At 40.4% G+C, this 26,896-nt stretch overlaps 1 protein-coding gene across 2 annotated transcripts in view; it reads right to left on the bottom strand.

The window, feature by feature from the left end:
* NME7 (NME/NM23 family member 7) overlaps positions 1–26,896 on the bottom strand; it is a 94,761-nt gene that overhangs the window by 41,681 nt on the left and 26,184 nt on the right. The window contains exons 4-7 of one of the 2 annotated variants that reach the window (XM_074897759.1): positions 24,037–24,147; positions 20,618–20,668; positions 18,008–18,215; positions 13,737–13,842 (exon numbers count right to left, since the gene is read on the bottom strand). In XM_074897759.1, coding sequence (XP_074753860.1) covers positions 13,737–13,842; positions 18,008–18,215; positions 20,618–20,668; positions 24,037–24,147 — 476 coding nt within the window. The remainder of the gene's footprint in view (positions 1–13,736; positions 13,843–18,007; positions 18,216–20,617; positions 20,669–24,036; positions 24,148–26,896) is intronic. The other variant, XM_074897768.1, reaches the window with a different exon arrangement.

The following is a 26,896-nucleotide window of genomic DNA, read 5'->3' as shown; positions in this document are numbered from 1 at the left end:
CAGGAAATGCAAGACCATGTCGAAAAGAGAAACCAGACCTCTAGTTCCTTTTTATCCACACTGCTGGAAAAGCTGAGAAGCTCAGACACTTCTACACACAGGTTCCAGTGAGGCTGCTAGCCTACAGTCTTGACTTCAGAAATAAATGGCCAGTTTATAAGGAGATTAAGTGACTGACTGGGGATCATTCAGGAAATAAATAAATGAATAAATAATCTGTGATAGAGTATAAACATTTCCTTGTTCTCAATTTTCAGTCAAATACTCCAGACAACAGCCATTGCTTCACAAGAAACCAAAAAAAAAAAAGGGAAGAAAGGGCAGTGACAGACAAATGGCAATTGCCACTCGCAAGGACATAGTACTTCAGTGTGAGAAAGCTGCTTTGCATGGCAGATCTCCAATTTTACACTTTATCAGCCAAGAATGGGCTACTCACATAGGCCTTCACAACTGGAAAGAATCTAATTAAAATACTCATCAGGTATCATGTTCTGGGGTACTATGGAGATCTGCTTTTTACAGAACTTCTGTCCTTGGCAGTTTTATGAGCTGTAAGCAAAATCCATATTTTAGAGAAACAAAGCAGGACTCAAATATTCAGCTTTCTAGGCTGTTTCCCTACTGAAGTCATTAAGACTTCTCTTCTCTGTAGAGAGGAGACAGGCTGTTTTAATGATAGAAATCAAAGTAGGAATGTACTTTGCATAAAGGTCTGTAATATTAAGTTCGTTTAATAATTAACTGTGATAAACCTATCAAGATTTTCCTGTAGATTGCGTTCCTGAGTTCACTCTCACTCATCAGAGCAACAGAGCACCCTGTTGCTCCAGACAGATTGCTCACGACTGCAACACCCAAAAGGCCTAACCAAAGGAATTATTGTCACCAAGGTATACAGATAGATGTCTTGCCAAAAAAATTCAAAGTGCCTTGAGGAAGAGGCCTGAGATTTCATTTGTATTTGCAAAGCAGAATGTTAGTTCCACTTCCCAGATGTGGGAATTGAGGCCCAGGAGGCTAAGCGAGTTGCCAGTGGCAGCACAGACCTAGAAATCCATTGCCTCGGCCTCCCTCGTCCCAGTTTAGGCAATACACGTATCACTTCTCCTGGGGATGCCTGCCTTTCAAATTCTGCCTGAACCAAAATAGAAGCAAAAAGTACAGAGGCAATGCCCAAGCAACAAAAAAGTGGAAGCTCAAGGCTTGGCTTGGGATCTGTTTCAGGCTGTCAGCCAGTTGCATGACTGAACTGGGATGCGTCCTCTCCTATGTGGGCAGATAAGGCTGGGGAACAGACGAATTAGATAAGAGTGCCATTTCAGCAGCTTTCAACAATTTGTTTTCAACTTTAAAATCTAGATTGGTAGTGAAAAAACAACTTTTTAAGGACCCTTCAAACAGGCCAGTGCATGTTTAAAATGTGATTACAGGAAGAATGCAAATCGAAGCTGCAGATTAGGCACCGGTTATGATGAATTTTCAGTCACAAAGCACAAAAATATCACAAGCATTACTAACTAAATACAACCGGTGGAATTTAGTACTAATCCTAATGAGAGAGAGAGAGAGCGCAGGAGGGAGAGAGAGAGCATGCACACGCTTTATATCTCCCAGGCAGTGTTATGTTACTACGCATCTAATACAGGACAGCTAATCTTCCAACATATTTTAATCAGATAAAATGATAAGACAGCAAGACCTTATCAATTACACTGATCCTCTACAATGTGTTGCTTTACAACACAGAGTATTTGAAAATCCTACTTCATTAAGAAGCAGAACGTAGCCAGGAAGTCGAAAGACTGAAAAAAATGTTACAACTGTTTGCAGAATTATGGACTGGAATAAAATAAAACAGTTCATGAAAGTCACTTTTAACCTACCAGCTCTTCAATTAATGAGATGTAACAGCTGTGTTACCGGGACCTGCCAGTCCCAGCACACTACGAACTATCAGCCCTAAGAGTAGGGATGTTACATTCTCTTCCCTTTGTTCTTGGCCTGTTTCCCAATTTAACCATTCCACTGTTAAAAGCATGGTTTGAAGACAGTCTGCTGTCTTGCCTAATAAGTCAAGAACTAGCTTCCTCATCTCAATCTGTGTGTCAATATTTTAATACACCTTCAGTAATTAAAAATAATTCCTCTTGAATAACAACAGTTTTTTGACAGGAATACACAAACTACCATGACAGATCAGATCAATGATCCACCTAAACTAGGAACATATTTCTAGAAGTAACCAGTACCAGATGCTTAAAGTAGCACTGAGTTGCAATTTCATTTCATGTCTATTTTTGACATTTTAAAATGTAATATTGCTTCACAGTATAATAAAATTATCTGATTCCTAATAGCCAAGCGTTAAGGTCCTGTCCCAAAATTCTAGAGAATCACAATCAGGCTTGACTCTGAGCAAAGTCCTTTTTGAATTCCAAAAGAGGAAAAAGTGGGACTCAGAGCTGGGCCCTCCTGTGATGTATTTCAGTTGAAGTTCTCACTAATCTTTGTTTCAGACAACATTGCAAAACACTGTGCAGTAGGAAGCTGACAGATGTCCTTCTCAAAAAGTGCACTTCTTCCCATCTGTTGATCAACCTATCCCTTGAAGAACAAGGTTTATCTATCTGTTCTCTTAGAGAACTGAGTTTTTTCTACTTAGAAATAACACAACTCTAGGCATTCTTACTATGCAACACAAATTTCTAGACTCCCCAGAAGTTTGGCCATAGTGATAATCAGCAGCCATTGATCTCCCAGCTTTGCTATGTACCATATGAAAAAGGATATCCAGTACTCTGTATCCAGGATATCTGTACTCTGGAGCACAAAGAAGTCACAGAGCAACACACACAGGGCCAACAGAGAGGAGAAGGGGAGCTCAAAAGCTCCCCAGCCTAACCATGAGGGGAAAAAAAAGGACAAGTGGATGCAGACAGAAGATAAAGAGGAACATGTGAGAAAATGATGAGAGAATATTGTTCGTAGTGATAGAATCCAAGATTATCCATCATTCCTCATTTCTCTCTAGGCACTCTATTAAAGAAGTTTGAAGGGTAGTTTTACAGATACTTATGGAGAAGTATCTCTCTCAACACCACAGCACTGCTGAAAATCTTTACAAACAATATTAATTTGAAAATACTGAAAGGGTGAAGACAAAAGATATCACCTCTGCTTCTGCAGAATAGAAGGTGGCATTTTACTAGCACATGAAAAATTATGCATACAGGCAGTAAATCTTAGAGGACCTTGAAGCCAAAATGCTGAATGTTTGATGCAACTGAGAATGGAAACCAACAGAAAGATTCAAAGGTTCAAAAGCTTAATCCCAGCTGCAACTTGTGAAGCACTATGAACAAGGCAAGACCTCACCTGTGTATGCCAGACACTGCATACACAGACACAAAATGATGCCAGACACAAAATGATGAAAACCTGTAGGGAAAAAAAATGTTCTGGGACTTCCTGCATGGGAACAGATGGGAAGAGTCACACTTAGAATTCAGATACAAAACCCCATACAGAGATTCAAGTCAAAGATCACAGCCAGGCTACAGAAAGCATCCAGCAATTTGGCTGTGCAGTGTGTGCCATTTGAAAAGGGAATTTGAGGAAGACAGAAAGATTAAGAAGGAAAGATCAATACCTCTGCAACATTTATGTTGATCTCAAACTGATGGTTGTATGTTTACAAAAAAACCCGAAAGGCTTAAGTTTCTGTCACTCATGGTTCTTGTGCTAAGAGAAAGCTTAAAAATAAATATCTATTTTGTTTCTCTTTACTTCTTTCTTTCGAGTTATTCATTATCTTTTACTCCTCTAGCTCATCCACTGTGATTTTTATTCACTTCAAAAGATTATGGTCAATCGCTAGCCAGGAGAATGTTTCTACGACTATAATGATCTTCATTTACTTTTGCTTATTTCTTGAGTCTGAACAAAATAAACATTGTATTTTAGTTGAGGCTGTACTGCTGGCTTATATGATGGTATTCAGTATTGTAAGTCAAACCGCTTGTATGCTTACTAATATTTCTTTCTTTTTTTCTGGTTATCCCTACTCAACACTGTGCATGGGACTTTTCATGAATGGTTACAGTTACAGAGTGGAAATGGTTAAAATTATGCCTTGTAGTGTGCATTAGCCCATAATTATAAACAATCATTTTAATCTACTGTTGCACTGTCAATTAACTTAACTCTGGATGTTAAACCCTCAGGAGATCCCCTATAATCTGCTCCAGCCTTTAATAATTTTATATTCCACTTCCTGTGGAAGGTTTGCCAGCTCACTGTCCTAGATCAATAGTAAATATACTGTAAGCTCTGTCATTTATTTTCGATTTGGCAAAAAACTGTCACATATTCCTGCATTCTGTGTCTTGGCTCTTTATAGACCTGAAACCTTGCCTTTCTCCTTAGGCTCAGATTTGAAAAAGGCAGTAAAAGAAGAAACTTCAAGATATTTATCTTTTGCTCCAAGGTACAGTGAAGTTAGACTATGCATGGCTGCATTTTAAATGTTTTTCTAAAATGTTCTCAAAACCATCTGGTAACAAAGGTTCCACCACATCCCTAGATATCAGGCCAGTGATATACTTTGAAGCTTTCCTTAATGATTAGGTTAAATCTTCTTTCATCTAAATTAGTAAATATGCACATATTTTCCAAATTTACGTATAGACAGCTGTATATGCCTGTCTCCACCATCTCAGGTTACATAAATAAAACCTTTAATGTTTTCATTGGCTAAATATCTTACTCTTTTTGCTCTCAGTTGTTTATGTTATTTTTTAAAATGGAGTTCCCAGAAACTGGACATAGTACACAAGTGGGGTTCTCACCAGCACTGAGCAGAACTAGTTACTGAAAAAAAAAAATAATTAAAGGATGTCCAACATTGTGAATGCTGACTGTGCTTATAATACAGATGTACATAAATCATATGCTTATATCACTATTCCAACCATTTTTCTACAGACCTTTCACTGATACCCTGCCAGTTATTCTCTATTTCATATTTGTGCATTTATTTTCCCTCCTCCATGGTAGTGCTATACAGCTGTTTATATTCAGTTTCACATCCTTCACATTGCTTCATTTCTGCAGTTCATCAGCAATGTTCTGAATTCTAATCACATTCTCCAAAACTGTAGCAGGCGCTTGGTACCATGTGCAAGCACTGCAAGCACGCTCGGTCCTTCCCCATCCCAGGCATTAATGACACTATTGGCAGGAGCTGGCCCAAGGATGGGTGACAAGATTTCACTTGTAAAGCCCTTTTAATTTGATGTGCTCACGTCCAGTCCAATGTTCAGGAAAACAATTAAAGCTATGCAGACACCTATGCCGCACAGATCTAAACATACAGACTGCTGTATTAAAGGAAGATTTTGGATTCCTAACAGCAAGGGACTTTGACAAAGGCAAGTGAATTAGACTACCTGGCTCTATTTTACCTTCCTTTACGCAAAGCATGCTCAGAGAATTCAGAGATCAGCAAAGCAGATTTTCCTTCAAAAGACATGTTGGTAAATGTCCATGATATGATCACTATCTAAGTGGTTTAAATGAAATGATAAATTCTTGATTAGTCAGGTTCCTTGATATGAAAGAAGTTTCATTAGCCTGAAAGTCCCCAGACCACTCAGAATTAACTTTTCTCTAACCTTTTAAGAATGAATAAAAATGCAGTAATGAAACACTCATTCTTAATGTTTTCTGGGGTTTTTTTATGTTAACACCGTCATCCCTGCATGGAGATGATTTTCAGCAACAGGAGCACCACTAATATAAGTCTACTGAACACTACTGGGAAAGAGTCTTTACTAGGAGGATTCTTAGAAGCTTCAGTAAGGATTGGCTGTACCATTTGATCTGTTTTTTTCTCTGAAGTATACTTCCTCCTCTTCCTTCCAGTCTCAAACTGTCAGAAAGGATTTCCAGATTAAGTTCACCTCCCCCTCTACCTTAATCAATTAAAATGTAAAATATATTTTTCATACTTTGAAAAAATAAATATCACTTCCCCACTAGCCACTGAAATCCAAAGATGGTTTAAGTTGGGAAGCCAATGCCAAGCTGCTAAAACTTTATGCAGGAAATAATCAAGAAACAACATAGGCTTGGTTTCAAAAACAAACATCCCAAGCAAGGAATATCCATCATTACAACTACAGCACAGTAAAACACAGATGGAGGTGGATGGACTACTGTTCTTAGGGAAGCTAAATTTTTTTCTAACAAACAGTGATAAAGTAGGTTGCTTTAATTTAATCACTTTTCACTAGCTTCTCTAAAGAGAATAAAACCAACCAACCAACCAAAAACCCAGAAACCACTAAACATTTCAACACCCAAATATAATTGATCCATGGAAAACACAAGAAACGAATTGCATTTAATTTTGCATAAATGTCTTCTGCCTGGGCAAATCTGACTGGAAAAAATACAAAACCACCTGCACTTGAAAGCATAGTGCTTTAGTAGATAATTTTCACATGGTTTCAACACTAAGATTGCCATATTGCATGTGAGAATATCCAGAGATCACATCTCAAATGATGTACTGTACTTCTTTGAAGCATCTGCAAAGATTTGTGTTATTACACTTTTTTTTTCCATCTTCAAACAGTTCCTTTCAGACTTCTAACTGTTAAGTGTTCCAAGGCTATCAGTGATGCCCCTTTGTACTCAACCTTGTTGACAAGATATAAATAAAAGTTCTGCCTACGATGAGGGGAAGTCCACAGCATCCACACTTCACCCTTCTATTATGAATACTTATCACAGACAAAAGGTATACTTTCAGATTACTTATCAGAAAATTGCTTTCTCATTTTTTCTCAAATATGAGAAAACAGCTTTCTGAAATCTTGTTCTACTTCTAAGTTGTCTGAAAATCAAAACAATGAGTTACTTAAATTTATGTCTAAAAACCCAGGGTGAAAAAAAAAAAACAAAACAGTTTCCAGAATTTGTTTACAATTTTTAAAAATCTTACCTAATGAATACAAATCATCATGATAAAAACCAATTATATATATGATACCTAGTCCTGAGAATGATGATAGATTTGCACATCTTCTATCCTATCCTCTTTTTATTTTCCAGCTCATTTCCTTTCCAACCACATACTACTAACTATACTTAGCACACTGCAGAGGTCAACTGGACATTTTCACAGTGATGGCTTCTCTCTTTCAAAGAGCACCAAGTATATTGCATGTCAGGAACAGCTCTTCAGCTGTTTGCTCTCAGACACATAATCTACTAAAATGCTGGATTTCAGTCCTCTCCCCACTTTCTCTTGTAAAGTAACTTAATTTGAGATCCTACAGCAGTAAACCCCATTTCTGTACCTGTTTGAGACTGAACTACCATCCTTGGAATTCTTTCTGTCAAAGGTAGGTTTAACTCTGCAGCAAGAAACTATTCTCTCAAAATTTTTCAAGTCTTTGCATAAATAAGGAAATATGATTCTTATGGTTACCTGGCATAAAGCATTTTGCTGATCAATATAAAGGTCTTTGAAACTCTAAAGCAGTCCAGGAGGTATTAAGGTAGGAACACTCTTAAGATTTATCATCCACTCAGAAAAGGTCCAAAACTACATTTCCACAGGATACCTTTTCCACCTGGGAAGAACCTCCTCCTGCTCTTTTTGTTTTCTGAGACTTAAATTTTATTTGGAAATTAATGCGGAAGACAGAACTGTAACTGATTATAAATAATAATAATAATAATAATAATTATTATTATTATTACAAAATAGGGACAAGGGTTTAACTTACCAGCAATGTTAGAACAAAATCTCAAGCTTAATACATACTAGAACAAACCTGTCTGGGTAGGCAGTCTCACATCTACGAGCCCTCAAGACCACAGAGGCTTCCTTACCTCTAGGCAGGCCTTTCAGTTTGCATCAGGTCCAATGAATTCCTGACTAGCAGTTTTGTTTTTCAAGTTTGTGGCACAGTTCTAGCCCCAAATTTGTTTTTGACAAAACTCTGACTTTAGGAGAACCCATGTCTCAGCTTGGGAGTTCAGAAAAGGAGGGCAGGATCTCACCTCTTAAGCTTTGTGCTGTAACCTAAGTACAAAATGTGAAATATAACAAATTTCTGACCTCAGCCTTTATAGCCTGATCATCACTACTTTCATAACTTTTTCTCTGCTCATTCATCAAAGGAATTAAGAAAAAGCTACATCAAAGAAACTTTAAACCAGTCATGAAATACCAAATTCTAACTCCTACAGCAAACATGACTAAACTGTTACACATAAATGCATTAAAGTTAATCCCACCCAGTATTCTACAAGGTGCTATTTCTGCTGACAAAACAGTCAAGTCATAACTGTTCTCAGGGTATTAAACTGAAGTTCATCCATTTTGGAGCATTTACAATTCTGGCTTCTGAGCACTACTGCTAATACCTCCAGATCTAATAATATGAGGGGAATTACAAAAAGAGAATGTCTAAACGATTGCAACTGTGACCTTGTCTCTGAATTATCAGAAGCTCCAAGCAGAAGAACCAGTTGAGTTACAGTACACAAATCCACACTAAAACTCACCAACTATGAAACAATCAAGCCTTACAATCCTAACCGATGCACTGAGGAGCTGTGCTTACTAGTTACCATCCTTCTCGACTGAAAACTGGTCTCAGGAGAAGAGAAGGAGGAGGCTAAAAGACACTGAAAAGTGTGGCACATTCTAGAGGGGCCAAACCACATCGTGTCTCCCCGACACACCCCTGGTCAGACCAAGTCTGCATGGAGTAGTGTCAGGTTGCTTTTGCATTCTTTCAGCTCTCAAGGAAGAGGAAATGTACTGCTCTTGCAAACCTCTCAAGAGTTTAAATACGACCACCTCACCACTGCCAACTTTCCAGTCAGCCAGGAAGGTGCTTCATCTTCACTGGGAGGAGCCACTGGAGAATGAGCTAAAGCAATCTAGTCCTGAACACTGGGCTACATTGCCTTCAATGGCCTTCCCAGTTGGTTTCCCATCTCTGATCCTCCACAGGAGACATTATGCTGACACCAGACTAACAAAATAGCTATTGCCTTACTTCTTTAAGAGGCACGTATCATACACATTCCTAGAGGGCCAGCGATACCACCACTCCAGCATTACCAGCACCCTTGTCAGCTGAAGTTAAACTTCGTGTAACTCTCCCGACAGCCTTTATCAGGCCCCAGGGTTCTTCTGTAGCCTGGCAGACATTTTTGGGACTCTCACTTACAGGACTTATCATGTGTGTGAGGGCTGAGCCAGGTCCTGCTGCAGGTGGTCAGGCTGTGCTGCAGCGGCTGCCTAGCAACATGTTGCTGTATGCCTGTCAGGAGAGGGTCAGCAAGGCCAGAGATAAAACCAACAGTGATTTTCCACTGCTCTGTCACTGGATAGGAACCCTATAAACCCTCTCTACGGTAATCAAAGTCAGTTTCTAAGAAAGGACTCAGTCCAAGAATTAACCAGTGTAAACTAGAGATTAGATCCAGCCTTTTGCATCAAGGTGAGCTCACTGAAAAGCCTCCTAGATTACAGCTGTGGTTAAAGCAAACCATCTTCCAGGATCGAAACAGAGAAGATTTTTCCTTCTAAGAATCAGTTAGGCAACAGATTCTGGAGGAAAAAGAAACTCTGTGAAAAAGGACCAGAAAGCAAAATTCAAATCATTAATCTGGTCAAATGTTTCTGCAGAAATAAAGACTAAAGATCCGTATAAGCTCAAATATGTAAGTGAAACTTCATGTAATTGTAAATGTGTAATGAGTGGATTATATTCATGGTAAATTAGATAATCAAGTTCAAAGCCTCAGCAGCGCACAGGAAATGGCAAAAAGGTTTATTTTTAGATACTCAATACCGAAAATTTGTGGAGCACAAATCAAATCTGCAATGCATAAGAAGCTCTGCTGCTTTGACCCACATAAATTCCTCTCCATGCCTCTGCCTCACCACCTTTTCACGCTGATGGCCACACAGGATTGCCTTTCCTCTCCAGCTGCTGTGTTTCCACTTAACATTCTCCCCTCCAGAAACAGCAGGGTGGACAGCCACAGCTAGAAGCACTGTCGCTGGGGCTAAGCAAGTTGCTTATTTTTAAGACCACGCAGTCTCCTACATGCAATTTTGCCAAAAGGGCAGCTCACTAGTTGCCATAGCACCTACTTCAACTGAGATACAGGAGATGTTGCTGGTATAACCAGAATGTCTCAGTTATCACTGAACACCATTGCTAACAGCCGTTAAAAGGGAAATAAGATGAGCAGAGCCTCCCTGCTCTGTCTCCTATCACTGAGCCCAAAGAGGTCAGCCCTTCCTTTCTCAAAATTTCTGCCTACAGATGCACAATCCACAGGGCCAGCCTGCTCCACTGCCGTGTCTCTGCTCTTCCAAACCCTGAAGCTGGGCTTCTCCCTTCTTGTCTGCCTGTTTCAGACAGGCAGCTGGGAGTTCTCCTGAGCAGACTGTTCGGTCCCCCGAAACCCTCTCAGTATACTATCCCCTGACTCCAAAACAGTCCACACAGGGAAGGAGGAATGGTGACATTTCTGTAGAGACAGCCTGCCAAAACACACCAAAACTTTAAAAGCCTTAAAATCTATAGGAGGCAAAGGCTACGTTCCTTCAACTTTAAAACAGGCTGTTTAACCATAGAGTAATTTCAGAATTAAAACTTCCAAAAACTGTTGCAAAGCTACCACACAGCTCTCTACTCTGTTGCACATGGCTCTTCCAAGTGCAACAATGCTTTATAAGAAGACCAAGCATACCAAAAGAGATGCCACTCAGTGATATTTTTGTTGCTCCTCACAAGAATAGGCTGAAGAAGATTATAAGAAAGACTAAGGAAGACGGATAAGGACAGGCCAAGAAAGATAAATCCTCTCCCCTGCAACACTCCTGGCCCATTGGGCTGATGTTGGAGAGTTCCTGCAGCCCTTGTGAAGAAGGATTCACCTCGTTTCAAACTGCAGACTGGAACCAGTCCAGCTGCAATATGAAGCCACACCAGTGCTCTCAGCCAAAGAGGGAGGCCACCACACAACCACAGTGACTCTTTCCTTCCCTAAACCCAGCTCCCTGTCAGAAGTCAGATTTCTGGTAGTTTTGCAAGACCTCCTCAGTCTCATAATCTCTCGAAGAGGTGCAGCACCTGTGGCTTTTGAAACATTCAAAGTAACCTTGGAGAAAACAGGCAGGAATAACAGAGCCTAATAAAAGCATAGCCAGTCACTGAATTCCATCACTCTTGATACTAATTTAAAATTGATAAAACACTTCGCTGACTTAGAAAATTCAGTTTTGATTTCTTCATTCTGTTGAAGGGAGTAAACAAAGCTGTACGGATGGAGAATGCTCACACAAGGTACGCTGTCTTTCAAATTTTAGTTGCTGTTTGGCAGCTGTGGTCTGCCTTTCCAGTCCTCTGTGGTGTGAGAAAAAGGACTATATAGGGGATGTTAAGCTCAACTTTAGACCAGTGTTTCTAGTGCTCACATTGCAAAGCTGGGTGTACGCTTACATTTTCTGTTTACTTGTGTCTGTACCTCTTTCCCTCTCTCTCATCACCACCACCACTACCATCTTCTCCAGACACTCCCAAAAGGGAGTGCAAACAGGGCCAGGATTCGTCCTTTGGTGATTCAGAAAAATTCTGAGAAGTTCAAGAAAAAAGACAGCAAAGAACAGACAGGGCACTATGAAATCTACAGAAGTGAAGATTATAAGTAGGAAGGGACAACCTGAGCTCACCAAGAGAGAGTCTAAGCCTCCATATGTAATAGAAATTATATCTTAAGTATGAGAAAGCACAGCCCAAGCCATCCACTTTGGTACTTTCACAATCAAATTAAGGACCCCAACAATCCTGCCACAGAAAAGGTTGTCCTCTGGAAACATTTAGCTAGGGAAGATCCTAGTCCCAGCTGCTGCCCATATTTCTGTGAAAAGAACATCACTCTGTCTTTGCTGCATGGCAGACTCATCAGTAGCAGATACCATACAAGGCCTCAAAGAGATAACAGGCATATTATCTGCAGTGAGTGCAACACTCTTTATTGTGAAAGTCATTTCTTTTTTCAGTGAGCTCTCCAGACATCCCACTTGAGGTGTGAAAGGCCTGGAAACTGCTATGGCCACTTCTGATGTTTCCATTTCAGCTCTCCACAAAGAGGTGATTAAAATGTTGCAATGTGCTCTGCATCTTCCTCAGAAAAATCTCAATGCTCTCACATTGCAATATTTATTCTGCACTCAAAAATACAGTTGCAGTGCCAGAGCCAAAATATTTTGCTGCACTCACTGCTCCTACACATGCTCCTGTATCTAAGTGCAGGACACAAAAGTGAGACTATTTTTGCATGGTAACAGCTGGGCATTAAACATTTCCAGCACTCATATGGTGAGCTCACAGGGCATTCTCCAGCACAGAAAGCATCATGGAGTCCAGTAGATAGGCATCTAGGTCTCTGGCTCACTTTCACAGAGTAAACAAGCGTCTTCTACTTTCCATCCCCAGCACATTCAGCAGAACAAGACTCATATCAGCACAAATCCCCCTTCGTGAGTAGTTTTAATGCAACACATTACTGACTGAGTGAAAGGCCTCACAACAACCCCCTGCATGGCTACAGGCTTGGGGAGGAGTGGCTGGAGCTGTCTGGGAGAAAAGGATCTGGGGTTCTCATTGACAAGCAGCTGAACAGGAGCCAGCAGTGTGCCCAGGTGGCCAAGAAAGCCAACGGCATCCTGGCATGTGTCCGGAATAGTGTGACCAGCAGAAGTAGGGAGGTGACAGTCCCCCTGTGCTCTGCACTGGTGAGGCCACACCTGGAGTGTTGTGTCCAGTTTTGGGCACCTCAATACGAGAGATCTCGAGGGGCTGGAGCGAGGGCAGAGGAGGGCAACGAGGCTGGTGAAGGGCCTGGAGAATAAATCCTGTGAGGAGCCATTGAAGGAGCTGGGGCTGTTCAGTGTGAGGAGGAGAAGGCTGAGGGGAGACCTCATCACTCTCTACAGCTCCCTGAAAGGACATTGTAGAGAGGTTGGTGCTGGTCTCTTCTCACAGGGGACTAGTGACAGAACAAGGGGGAACGGCTTTAAACTGCAACAGGGGAGGGTCAGACTGGACATGAGGAGAAAATGTTTCCCAGAAAGAGTGGTCAGAGAGTGGAACAGGCTGCCCAGGGAGGGGGTGGAGTCCCCATCCCTGGGTGTGTTTAAGGGTTGTTTGGATGAGCTGTGGGGGGATGTGGGGTAGGGGAGAACTTTGTAGTCAGGCTAAGGGTTGGACTCGATGATCCCAAGGGGCTTTTCCAACCTGAATGACTGTGGTTCTGTAATATGGCAAAGTGTCCCGCTTTCACTCTGCCGTGAGGATGCTAACCTCCAGCAGACGAGTGTGGTGGGCAGACGAGAGCAAGGACATGGTAAGCTGTCACAGTAAGATTCATCAAATCTCATGTACATTTTTATCCTTCCTTTTTTCACCTCTTATTCTCAAATTAACAACTATCCACATGGAAAGCACATGGAACCGAACTGCAGAAATACTAAAGGTGTATGAAAGACAATGTATCTGCATACTTCTGCATGTACTATGAAATATAACCTGTGCTCTTGGAGTCTTATGTCTCCTAAAAAAGGGCATAGGAGTCATCATGGATACAATGAAGCACACATTGCTTTCACCTTCACTATCTGCATTGCTTACCTTCATTAATCGCATGAGGCTTAATAATGCAACAAGTACAGTTTGTGAATTTTGCACTGTTTACTGGTCCGTGGCCTCCACTGGAGGGAAAGAACAACTCCAGCTCCTGAAAACAATTGTAATTTAATATATTTTAGATCAATTTAGCTGCATACATCAGCTTTTATCATAAGTAACAACATCTTAAGTATCCATAGCCACAGAAGAGAAATTATAGTTTTTCGTGCTACAAATACTTTTTCCCTATAATATTCTCTCAAAGATCTTTCCCTCTCTGGAATTATTGCTACAATTATCAAACCTTGATTTGAATATTTCTTGCAATGTCTTTCTTTTCACTTCTGCAACACAATCCATTTCCATTCAAGCATTCAAAATGCTGCTGCCACAATTATTTGGTAGAGGTGTTCCCAGTTTTGTGAATTCTCTCTCTTTTCTCCATATCCTTCCCAAACCCACTCCCATATGCACATATTTTATCTTCCCTTTTTTTACATCATCTTTTCCATTATATGGGCAAAAATGCAACTACCATTCATTTCTCAGTATGTTTTCTTTCCATATAAAAAACTGACCTCCATCCCATTTGTTTACAACTTTTTTCCTTTTGTCTTAACCAACTAAACTTTGTATAAAATGGTTGACTCACTCCTCGGGCCTTATTGACCCTTTTTTTTTTTCTTTTTAATCTTACTGAACTGAAGCTGATGATCAATTGCTCTGATTTCTGGGATGAAGCAAAACAACCTCTTTGCCTCTGATCACTTCCTTTCTTCCTACAATCTCTATTCATGCATCATATAGCTTGGGTCTCAGACCATACTGGGGTGAGCCTGACAGCCAGGTTTCTTCCCTCAGTGATATTTTTTCACCATTCACTGCCAGCTTCACACTTTTTCCATACCATTTATTCACATATGTTACACAATCTGCCAATTAACATTAGTCAAATGCTCAAAACACAGATTCCATTTCAGACCCATTGGTCACATTCAGTAAAAGAAATTAAAAATTTCTATTTAAGGAAAATAATAATATCCTGGAAAAAATACTACTGAATCTACCCGATTTTTTCCTGTATAACAGTAGCAGTGCTAAAGGCCATTTCCTGGAATTGTCTCATTTAATTTACTAGCTCAATTCAGATGGAATGGACTTAGCTGCCTCCCAGTCCTTAGCTCATGGCACTCTGACGATTCCTGTAATCCTTACTTGAACAATTACACAATACAAACTAACAGATCTTTCAATAGAAGGGAAAACGTTTTTTTTCCCCAGGTAAATAACCCAAGCAAATAATCCACATTTTACGTGGGCATATTCAAGACAAAAGGGTTCATTTCCTACATCCTTCTACTGATAAAATGCTGCATGCTTCAAAGACCTTGTCTCACTAATGGGAGTCCCACTAATGTTTACTCTAAAAGAAGCAACCAGGAAAAGGCAGCAAAATATTTACCAAAAAATTATTTAACATTTTGTTTTATCCATTAAAAGTCATAAAAGGTAAGTAACTAAATAATGCTGAAGGACTAGGAAAACGAAATGCCAAACTACAACCATGTGGAGCCTCAAAAAGAAAATACTTTTCCTTTCTCTTTACTTCTGATCTACAGAAATTCCAAAATTTGGCCCATAGAGAGACACCAGCTTAAAGTATACCAGAGGCATAATTTGATTTGCCCTTTAGCCCCCAAAAGAACAATGCAGTCTTCCACTCTGTTCAGTTTACAATACATTTATTAAAAGTGGTTGAGACCAGTTTTCCTTCAGAAGAGTTCATTTAGGTCTCTTTATCTTATCTTTCTTTCTTTTCATCAAAGCTTCTGCAAGGTGCAGCCAACTAGTTTCCATGGCAACTGCTATACAGACGTATAATACTGGGCCTACTAAATTAAAACAGGTACAGGGGTATTAAATTCACGATTTTGGTTGATTTATTGAAAATTGGTATCAGTAACACCTCAAAGATGCACACACCTGCAAAAGTTCAGCAAAGTAATCCCACAGTCATAAAAACGCTGCAGATGAATGGGGCCTCCAAACAGCATTTCAAAAATAGTGAAATGCAAAAAGAACAACAAACTTAAGCCAAAGCACGTAGTTATGCTTCTAATCAAAATTTTATGCTAATAGATCCTCTTTCCTACACTCTCACTTCAAAAGCTGGCACAGTTGTCATGGCAGTACACAGGAACAAAGAGAAACTTTCACCCTTATTTATGAAGACATCTAACTATTTAACCAGAACTATGAAGACTTCTATGACTATAATTCCCCTTCATCACAAAAGATCAATTTTATCCAAACTATTTCTGACTCTGTACCATCTTGTCCTGGTTCAACCAGGATAGGGTCAAGTTTTCCCCAGCAGAGGGGGAAGGGATCTCCAGCCGGGTTATTCATACCATGCTGACGTCAGGTCCAGGGGCGGAGCCTTTTTACTTTGGCTTTTGGTTTTGGGGATTGCGACTCACACGCGGCGGGCTTGTTCCCTGACCATTTTGCGGTATTTCTCTGTACATCTTTTGTCTTGTTCACTGTTATTGCTGTTTATTGTTGTTATCATTGCCACTGTTGTTGTTCAGATTGTTCATCACACTGTTGTATTACATTTCTTGTTATTTTAGCCCGGGGTCTGTGCCTCACTTCCAGCCCGACCGGCTGCGGGTGGGGGAGGGGCAACGGCAATGTGCTCTCCGGTCCCGGCAGGGCTTAAACCAGCACACATCTTTATCAAGTCTTCTAGCAGGAAAAGTACTTCAGGTCCAGGGTATGATTTCTTGTCAAAACCAGAGGCACACGGAGAACATCCAGCAGCCCACGCATGGTGCAGGTAAGCAAGATGAGTGCTCGACAAACAGAAAACTACCCACACCTTGCAGTTAGTTTGCCATGCCACGCAGCCTAACAGCCAGCCAGCCAAGAGAGGCCGACCAACTCTGCCCTCACCACCTGCTAAAATCTCTACATGTATTTTCTAGTACTCAGTACTTGGTGGCTTACTAGGTATCCCTTGGCAGGTCTCTCTCCAGTTGTGCTACTTCAGGGCAACAGAGCTGGTGCAGGGTCTGGAGCACAGGTCTGATGGGGAGCAGCTGAGGGAACTGGGGGGGTTTAGTCTGGAGAAGAGAGGCTGAGGGGAGACCTCATCCACCTCTACAACTCCCTGAAAGGAGGGTGCAGAGAGGGGGGATGAGTCTCTTGAACCAAGGAATCAGCGCCAGGACAAGAGGGAATGGCCTCAAGCTGAGCCAGGGCAGGGTCAGACTGGCTGTTAGGAAGTATTTCTTTGCAGAAGGGGTTGTTGGGTGTTGGAATGGGCTGCCCAGGGCAGGGAGGGAGTCCCCATCCCTGGAAGGGTTGAAGAGTCGGGTTGACCCAGCGCTGAGGGATCTGGTGGAGTTGGGAACTGTCAGGGTGAGGTTCATGGTTGGACTAGAGGAGCTTCAAGGGCTTTTCCAACCCAGATGATTCTGTGATTCAGCTGTTCCAATTTAAATAGAGGAAAGACTAGGATCAAGGGAGCAACAGCTGGTACCTTTTGACTGCTGGTCTAGAGCTAAGATACCACGGTGCAACACCAATCAATCATGAGGTAAACTTTGTCCTTGCCATCATTTATCAGCATATCTATCCCACAACAATGCGCACAAATAGTCACTTCAATTCTGTAGAAATGCTGGTAATATCTGTCACCCAGTCCCAGGGTTTTTTCTTAGCACTAAGGAAAGACACACTGCGAACCAGGCAAAAGAGAGCCAAGCACCTCAAAGCCAAGCCCACTCTATTACCTCTCAAAACACAAAGCACTACAAAGTGGCTTGTTTTCATGATTATTCATTCTGAGCAACAACAGCAAAGTAGGCTGCAGGCAGAGGACTAGTGAGGTATGTGGGGGAGACCAGAGAAATGAAACACATGAGGGCACAAAAAGATTTGTTTAATCCCTTCCTTTTTATGACCAACATTGGTAGGCTGTAGGCAGATTACACAGACTATGCAATTAACTCAATGTTTGTGATGAACAGAAGACATTAAAAATGACCAGGCATGGTCTCCTGATCAAAGTGACCAAGCTTCCCCTTTGCGACAGAGATAAACGAGATTTCTGTTTCCAGGCAGTTTATTTTTCCATGCTAGAAAGGATCCATGAAGAATATATAAACTAGTTCTGAACTCAAGTGGGGGAAAAAATGAGGAATTCCTGACCCAGCTGTTACCAGATCAAGTAAAAATAAACCTCAGCCAACAAACAGTCAAAAACTTACTTGAGCAGCTGAAGCAACCGAATCTGGGCCATGAGCTGCATTTTTTAGGCCATCCTGTCCAAAGTTTGCTCTAATGCTGTCTGGTGCATCAGTCTGAGCCACTGCAGAGTTTGCTGGACCCAGCAATGTTTTCCATTTACAAACCGCATCATCTCCTAAGATTTCCATAGCAACAATGGGACCACTCGTTATAAACTGGAGAAGCTCACTGCAAAATGGAAAGAGCACATGGTGATCCAGGCTACAAATTAAGACTAACAAAAACATATGATCAAGTGGAGATGCTCAGAATTCAACTCAGCAAGGCCTTAAGCAATCATATCTAACTTTGAAGTTGACTCTGCTTTGAGGAGGAGGTTGGACTAGGTCATGTGCAGACAATCCCTTTTTATTACAGTTGTAGAAAAAGAATGAGATAATACAAACTCACTCAAGCTACTGTGCAGTATGTTACACTGCAAAAAAATTTTTAAAAGATCAGTACTGGCAACAGTGAAAGAGACCCTGCTAACCACTTGTCTGACAGGAACAATTTCTAAGTCTCCTCTGCACAGCAGGATTTCAGGATTCTCACACATGACCTGCGTGTGTCCCCACTGACACAACTTCAGCACTGTTGTCAGGATGGATTGTTCCACTGCCCTGTGCATCTCTCCTGTGGATTTTGGCCAGCCAAAAATCCAAAGTGGGAGAGAAGTGAAAAGCAAGATTTGGAAAGCTTGCAGGGGAAAAGGACTTAACCGCAAAGTGAGTTATCTACATAAGCAGAAGTCAAATGCTTTTAATGGGATGAATCTGAGTAAGGAGAAGAGATTGTCATTGCTTTCCTCCTGTCCTGACCACCTCACTTACATGGAAAACAAACACCCAAAACTGGAAAGCCAAATGTTCTATTTAAAAACTAAATAAAACACAGTAACTATAATTCTGTATCTTTACAAAACATGCATACCAACAAGCCTGCCTTTCCACTGTGTAGTCTAGACAGAACCAACAAAGTAGAAAGTTGGCTGAATGCTTCTATTATTACTTTCTTTAAAAAAGAGCTTTACACAATTACAATTGTGGATCTGTATGCTTCTCTGACCATCTTCTTCCTAATGATCATTTAAGCAATGATCAGTGGGCAAGAAGAGGAGAGAAATCCTACTAGTTCTTTGCTAAGGGAATGATATTAAAACTATGAAAAGTTACATAAACACAAAAAAACTACACAGGGAAAAGCTATTGCAACTCAGGTTCCGTTGGTCAGAAGCTGCTTGTTTAAGATACAGTTAAATGACACACATACATAAACACAAGAAAAAAAAGAGCAATTTCTACAACACTGCTTATTGTGCAGACTAATCTTTATTAAACAAATTTTTAAAATTCTTTAATATGAAAAATATTATTTCCCAAAGAAGTAGAATTGGTAATTTTCCCTACTACTTGATAGAATTGACTAGTGAACTTGCAAACCAGATCTGAATTTAAAGACAAGTAATACAGTGCTAAATATAAATGAGTTGGAGATTTTACATTTCATTGCCTTGACGATTCTTGTTCTATTCGATTTGTAATGCTTTATAACTCTAATTTAGAGAAAAATCCTATATAGACAATGTAGCCAGTAAGACTGTAGGATGGAAGATGGGCACATCAGAGTGAACACAGGCTACAGTTTCTCAGTTAATTACCATTAGTGTAGATAGACATCTGTGAAATAACACTACAGGCAAAATTTCTTCTCAATTATCAACATATTCAAGCAGGTTTACTCAGCAATTCTGAATCTCCCTCTGATCTCCAACATGGTCAGACATAGCCTGGGGCCATATGTCTGTGAATGGCTTGAGTTTGGACCCACAATAAATCAGCTGCTGTTGCAGGAGAGCAGCTGGCAGATCCTAATACTCAAGCACTTCATGGCAGAACTGAAACCAGGTCAGTGCAAACTCAGGTTCCCACACAGCTGAAAAGCACAAGGCGGAGCTGCACTCTCTTCCTAAAAGAAGCAGACAGCCAAATCCAGAGGGAGGAAAAGAAAGCTGTTTGTTGGTGCTTTCAGGCAAAGTAGAAACAACACGATCTCTGGGTCATAAGAATCAATCTGGTCAATTATGGAAAGACCAAGGTTTTTCATGTTAGGTGGAGCAGTCTAGCATCATGGACGTTTGACGTCTTGTTTAAGGGTAGCAATTCAGTAAACAGCTGCTCCATGCACTATCCTTTCACTTATGATCTGGGGTACTTGCTACCAAATCAGTTCTCACAGCTAAGTGTTCCCCATTAATTTTCATTACCTCCAAGCTCCACCCTGATCCTGAAGATGCTTCTTCCGTTGGCTTTGAAGTTTTGCTTTGCTAGGAGCATTTTCACTTCTGAGAGACCAAAGACATTCCCCTGATATCATCGGGCTCTAAAGAGTGTGAATTAAAACCCTGAATAGCTGAAATAAGGATCTGTCCCTGGAGGAAGATGAACAGGGTGCATACTTTGCAAAGGGCTCCACTCAACTCAGAAAAATTCTGATTTTCCCATGGTCCTGCAGTACCAAATACGGTAAATGAATCCTGTGCATTCAGTAAATAAGCTTAATACATGTCAAGCTGAAATTGATATACCTACTTATAAAAAGGTTTTGATTGATGGTCTACGTAAAAATCAGCTGCTTCTTTTCTGGAAAAATAAAAAGACATAGACATAGATGTATAGATATAGATATATACACATATATAAAGCCCCCTAAACCCCACAGACTATCATTCATCAACATGTTTCTACAAGTAATGTCTCCCCAAGCTGGACAGCCTGTGGGGTGTTCACACCCAGTAACAGAAACTACATTTAAATTTGTCATATTTTATGTGGCTACAGGTGTAGATTGTAGATGACTCCTCCTTATGCTCCTGTTCTGTGAAACCAGTAATTATTGAAGCTCATAGCATGGACTTTCAGGGTCACTGATGGTCCCCACATTCTCACATTGAGAAATAAAGGCAGCAGAGCCACCTTCTTGCCAAGCCATTTGTTGTTATGTTGTTTTCATCTTTCATCTCAGTTTGACTGTGTATGTTGGTTAATGAAGTTTGGCTTTAAAGCATAAATAAACAATTTATCTGCTTCACTGTAACTTACTTCCTTATCAAGACTTTGATTGCACTAGTGCACAACAGAATGTTGCACAACCTGGTTTCCGTTCAGTATCCTCAAATGTTACAAGTCACATAGGCAGCACAATGCTCTCCAGATTAAAATTAACGTTCTGCCACACTTTCCCACTTGAAAACTGGATTTGGTCTTGCTCTTCCCATCAGGAAACACAGCAATTACTACACACTGCTGTCTCCCAAAGCAATGGGCTTTCTGTAATGAGGAGGGCTCCTACATTGCCAGGCAAATAAATAAAGGCCAGCAGGCATGAACAGTATGTTTTGTACAACAGCTGCACTTAGCTTTCACGCAGGTATTGGAAGCAAAAAGGTACCCTTTTCAGAAGGGTGGTGGCTCTCTCAGCTCTGCATTGCCACAGCCACGTTGCCAGCAGCACTGGGCTCAGCTACCGAATTATACAAGTTTCAGGGACCACCAGTGGCCACGCTATTGTGTGGCTTTTCACCCCACCACCCCCTGCAGCTAGCCAGTCTCCTCTCTTCCCTGCGTATTCTCCAGCTGCTTCTCATGTTTAACTCCTGCTTACTGCACTGCTTTTTCTGCATGGCAACAGCTAGAAAAATCCATGGAGGTTTTCAAGTAATTTTGCTGCTTCAAAATTCCAGTTCAGAAGCACAGGCTTGGTCTTGGCTTGCTCCAAATCCTGGTGTATATCAGTTTCTGAAGCTGGAATTTGTGAAGGACAAGCTCTTCAGGAGGACAGGTGAAAGGAAGCAAAAAGGAACCTCAGGAACAATCTAAAAAGAATTTAATTTTCCTAACTTTGACAAATATTTGAAGAGTCACAGCTTTCTCCAGCTTTTTTATCTAAATGACCACCTGCTCATTGGAGCTGAATAATTCTGGGTTTGCTGCTTTCAGTTCAGTGTATGAGCCATTCAAAATTCAAAAGATTTTCACTGACCATAAAGCTAATATGCTTTCCTTCCATTTCATAACTAAGGCAGAAACATGATTTAAAACTGCTGCTAGTCACAGGAATTCTTACAGTCTCAAGCTTTAAAACTACTCTGCAAATAGCCTAAAGTTTTCTTACAGTTCACTATTTCATCAGAAAATGCTCTTCTGAAACTAATTCACCAAATAATTTTGAAAGCAAAATATGAAAAAGGTATGCAAGTAGATTAAGTATTATAATTTCTGAAGGTGAAGAAATATTTGAGGAATATATTTCTGAAACAAATTGAGCTCTACTACTCAGGTAAGCATTCCTACTGAAGTAAATATAAAACTGCTTTGTGCTGTCTAACTTAGTTCCTTTTCCATTCCACCTCTCTCATTACTTCTTTGTTTTTAAAGAATAGAAAACAGTGTTCATCTGGGAATAACAGACTGAACTGACATACAATTAAATGAAGAGACTAGAGAACTGACCTATCAAAGCAGGTGCCTGCCCTCACTTTCATATCTTGGCTATACAATTTTTACAGAAGACATGAACCTACTTAACAGTGATTGCCAGACAAATGTCAGTAATAATCCCTTTTAAAAAAGCAGTGGATCATGATGCTGCTTTGAACAAGCATGCCTGCAGGGATCTACGGGTAGAAGACTTTGGCAAAGCCACAGTTATATCCTTTTTAAATGGCACAGTCCCAAGAAACAGAGTATATAGTAGGCAGAGAAACCACAAATACTCAAGACAGTACTTAAAATATATCCAGTATCACAGCCCAATCCTGTGTAATTATTTTCAATTATACAAGACAGGCAGAGATTTTTATATAGCAATAGGCAATAAAAGTTCAAGTCTCAAAGTTTCTTCCCTCCAGTGTGAGTCAACTATAAAGCACGTGACTTGGCTCAACAGTTCTTCAAGTTCTCAGACAGACACTGAAATAAAGAATCACTCAACACAACACTCCAGGATCAAATCTCTCAGTCTGCAGGAGATCAAGCCAAAAAAAGCCGGCTTGAAAGACATTGTGAATTGTAAACTACCATTAGAAACCTCACTGAACTCACAAACTGGAGTTGTTTGAGGGCAGATCTGGGACCAGTTATCATCAAACACTGCAGCAGGTGAATGCAGAGACAACAGAAGGAAGCCCCATAGTTGTTTTCATCAGTATTTCAGAAAGCCAAAAACGGTTTGAGGTAGGGGAAAATTGTTCCTGACCTCACACAGAAGCCATAAGAACACATGAAAATGGTATTATGTAGGACAGATAGCTTTTCTTTTCAAAGACATGTCATATATAAACAGGTTTGGCAGAGCAGCAATGGAGAAATAGAGCATTAGCTTTGGGGAAGTCTTCTAGGGTAAATTAATTGTTTTCTTTCCTCTGAAACATGCCTTTTTTAAAATCTTGTGGCTCAATGAGATAAGTGGAGAACAGTGCAGGTTGGGGACGATTAGGAAGATGCATGAGTAAAATCTGTCCAACCCTGCAACACCGCCAGATCACTTGCTGTGCCTGGGACTTCCAGTCATTAAAAAGCAAACAAGTTTGGGTTCTGAGAGCACAAATTAAGACAGTGGATCTACTGAGAGTGAACAACCCAACGACTTTAAGGATAACGCTGTTATAATCAGCATTATCAGCAATATCAGGAAGCCATGAGGTGAGGACACACACATGTGTCAGTAGTACACAATGCTTAATTGCTAAAGCTATGAAAGTCACCTTGAATTCGTGCAGAGACATTACATGTTTAATCACCCATACTCATTGCACAGAACTGTTTAATACTTAGCTTAATTCTCCACATGCTTTCAGAATCCTGCATGATTATGAAACTGATGAATCTTCCCTCTATTACTCACTGGAATGGATTTGATGTGTGGAACAACACAGGATAGCTTCAGAGAACATTCTTAACTACAAAAATAGTATTTAGATATAATAGAGCTAACGTTAACAATTTCTTACCTTGAAAGCACCATCATTTTGGCTTTAGTTATTGTAAATCCTGCATTAATAATGATATCAATTAATTCTCCAATCTTGGTCATTGCATCAGGCTTAATCAAAGCCAGTGTTCTGGGGGGGGAAAAAAAAAAAGTAGAGAGATATGGCCAACACTATTTTCCTTAGAGGATTTGGTGTGCATGTTGAGTGTATACTCAGACAAAAAACCATCACATCAAAGAGAGAAATTCTGTCATAGTCAAACACCCTAGTCCCAGTGTCTCATCAATTTCCACACTGTTCTTGAATGCCTGCACAAAACATTATTCTGATAAGAACCAGCTTTGCACATTAACAATTTGCCGAGCTTTCTAACCCAAGTCAGCCCACTGTTCCACCAGCAGTCATTATTTACTGGCTTCTCCTTTCACTCTCAGCAATTTTACCACTTCTTCCTTAGCTAGTGTGTATCTCTATAGCTCCTCAGTCACAGCTCAGGGTTAGAACACAACTGATTTGTTAACGTCTCCCTACACCTGCTCAGCTCCTTTTTTTCTTAACATTAATCATTATATACATAAAAATAAGCTGTTAAAACTTCCTATTGAAAAATACTACTTAAACATGTACCTCTTCCATAAAACTCAAAGTGAAATGATTGTTTTATTATTACTTTTAAAATATTTGGAGGCCTCAGTGAGAAGAAGGTCCTATTGTGCTTGGCACGTACAAACACTTTACGGTATACAATCTGCACGCCAAATAGCCAAGACTGTTAATAGACACAATAAAGGGTTGGCAGAAGAGGTATTATGTCTCTTATACTGACTGACAGCTATATTCTAAGGGAGACCAATCCAAAAATCTCTACACTCTCCCCCACATCTTTGTCTCCAAGTACATCCTGTCTTCTCGATAATTATCTTTTTATACTGTACATCCCCAAGGCCAGGACTGTTTTATTAGTGAGGTTTGCACAGCACCAAGTACACCATCAGCACTAAACATATTATTAATCAAAAATAACAAGCACAAAAAGAAGGTCTGTAAAATGGCATTTTCTATTTGCATTCATCTTGTGGTGAGTCAGCTTCAAATGTGCTCAGCTTACAAATCAACAGATATATTCAACTCAGCATCTCAGAAAGTCCACGTCTCTGACAATCCTATAGAGCTCCTTCCATCTTTTGCACTGTTTCAGATAATGAAGGCTAGCCAAGATAGAATTTTTTATTGCAGTACTTCCCTAAATGAAAGGTAAATAATTACAAATTTCTCATTTTATATACCAGCATAGCATGAAAAGCAGCCTTTAGGTTAGCAGTGATATATTCTCAGCAGGGCAAATATGCTGAGGTTACAGGAGATGGATGAACTTCCACTACATTTATCTTGAACCTAAAGTGACCCCAGATTGACAGATGCTTTGGGAACAGACAGACTATCTATTTCACAGCAAATTTAAAGGAAGGGAGGTGTTAAGACCAGGAAATGTAAAGAGGAAGATCTGAACGTATGTGACATTTCATCTGAAACTAAGGGAGAGACATAGGTGACCTTCAGACCTCAGAAACAAACAGAGATTTCCTCCAGCATCAGGAAGTTCTTATACATGGACAGGCCAGCTTAGGCTCAGATCCGTTGGGAAATAGAATACAAAAAGACTGATGGACTAAGGGTGTGGCCAGAAACTGCATGGGAGTAGTCAACCAAGCCTATGCTTCAGCCCACTGCAGTGCAAACTGAAGTCAGTTCAGCCCTGTCTTCAGCTTGGGAAAGGCCGACCTCTGGCCAACATCCAACGCAGTTTGCCAGCATATTCCATGCAGCCCACAGTCCGTTGCCTGCTCCCCTCTTCCCCAAGGATTTCACAGTTCCACCTCATTTTGTGATATTATTTATCATATGACAGGGTGTGCCATGTGAATCAAGGTACGTGGGGGGGAGCAGCTGCATGCTTGACCAATGACATGTACCCACCTGGTCACACAACGCATGACTTTCACCCTGGTGTAAGAGGCTCTCAACTCTGCTGTTTAACAGGAACAGGAAGGTTTCCAGTGCTGTTTGTATTTCCTTGAGGAATACTTTTTAAAATCTACGTTATTACACAGGCTATTTGAGACAGACTGTTAATGCTAGGAATAAATTGTCCCTTACTTTTCTAATTTCAAGCTTTCTAGTAAAACTGTAATTCCTACCAATATGTAATGAAATATTGCATTATGAAGCAATTTGCCTAGAAGACATTAATACAAACTGCAGTGAGCAACTCATATCTTTTCTCTAACACTGATATATAAACTTTAACATTTCAGTGTGAGCTTCTCAGAGATATGCAGGATAAGAAAAGTATAATTCAGGATGCTGAAGACTGTTTCCAAGATTGGATTTTGATTCATGTGCCCCATTTTTAGTTCTAATTAGGACTATGTTTCTTGTGGTTTGACATGATGCAGTCTGCAAAGTACATTTTGAAGCTGTTTTATGTCTAGGAACAAAGGAAAAATAATTAAAATTAAGCTAATTTGCTTACATTTTCAGAGGGACTGTACAACAGCACTGCAATGAGTACTGAAACAACAGAAGATGGGAACTGATCAAAGGAATGGTACACAAAGCATGCTGTGGCTATGCTTTTGAGATCTACTTATTTCTAATAATAGGACTGTTGCATGTACAGTAGCTTACATCTTGTAGGAGAGGAAACACTGATTATGCCAATGACTAGAAGCAAGAATAACAATACCCCAATCAAAAAAGAATTCCAGTATTCCTGGTTGAGACACAAGCCTCCTAACACCATTTTTGAAACCAGTGATATTAACTGACTCTAAGTATAGGCTATCTAGACAGGACACCGTGGTCTAACAAATGTTTA

This window comes from Athene noctua, chromosome 1 (assembly GCF_965140245.1).
Source record: "Athene noctua chromosome 1, bAthNoc1.hap1.1, whole genome shotgun sequence".
Classification (NCBI taxonomy): Eukaryota; Metazoa; Chordata; class Aves; order Strigiformes; family Strigidae; genus Athene; species Athene noctua.
This window is presented reverse-complemented; position numbering and strand designations above follow the sequence as displayed.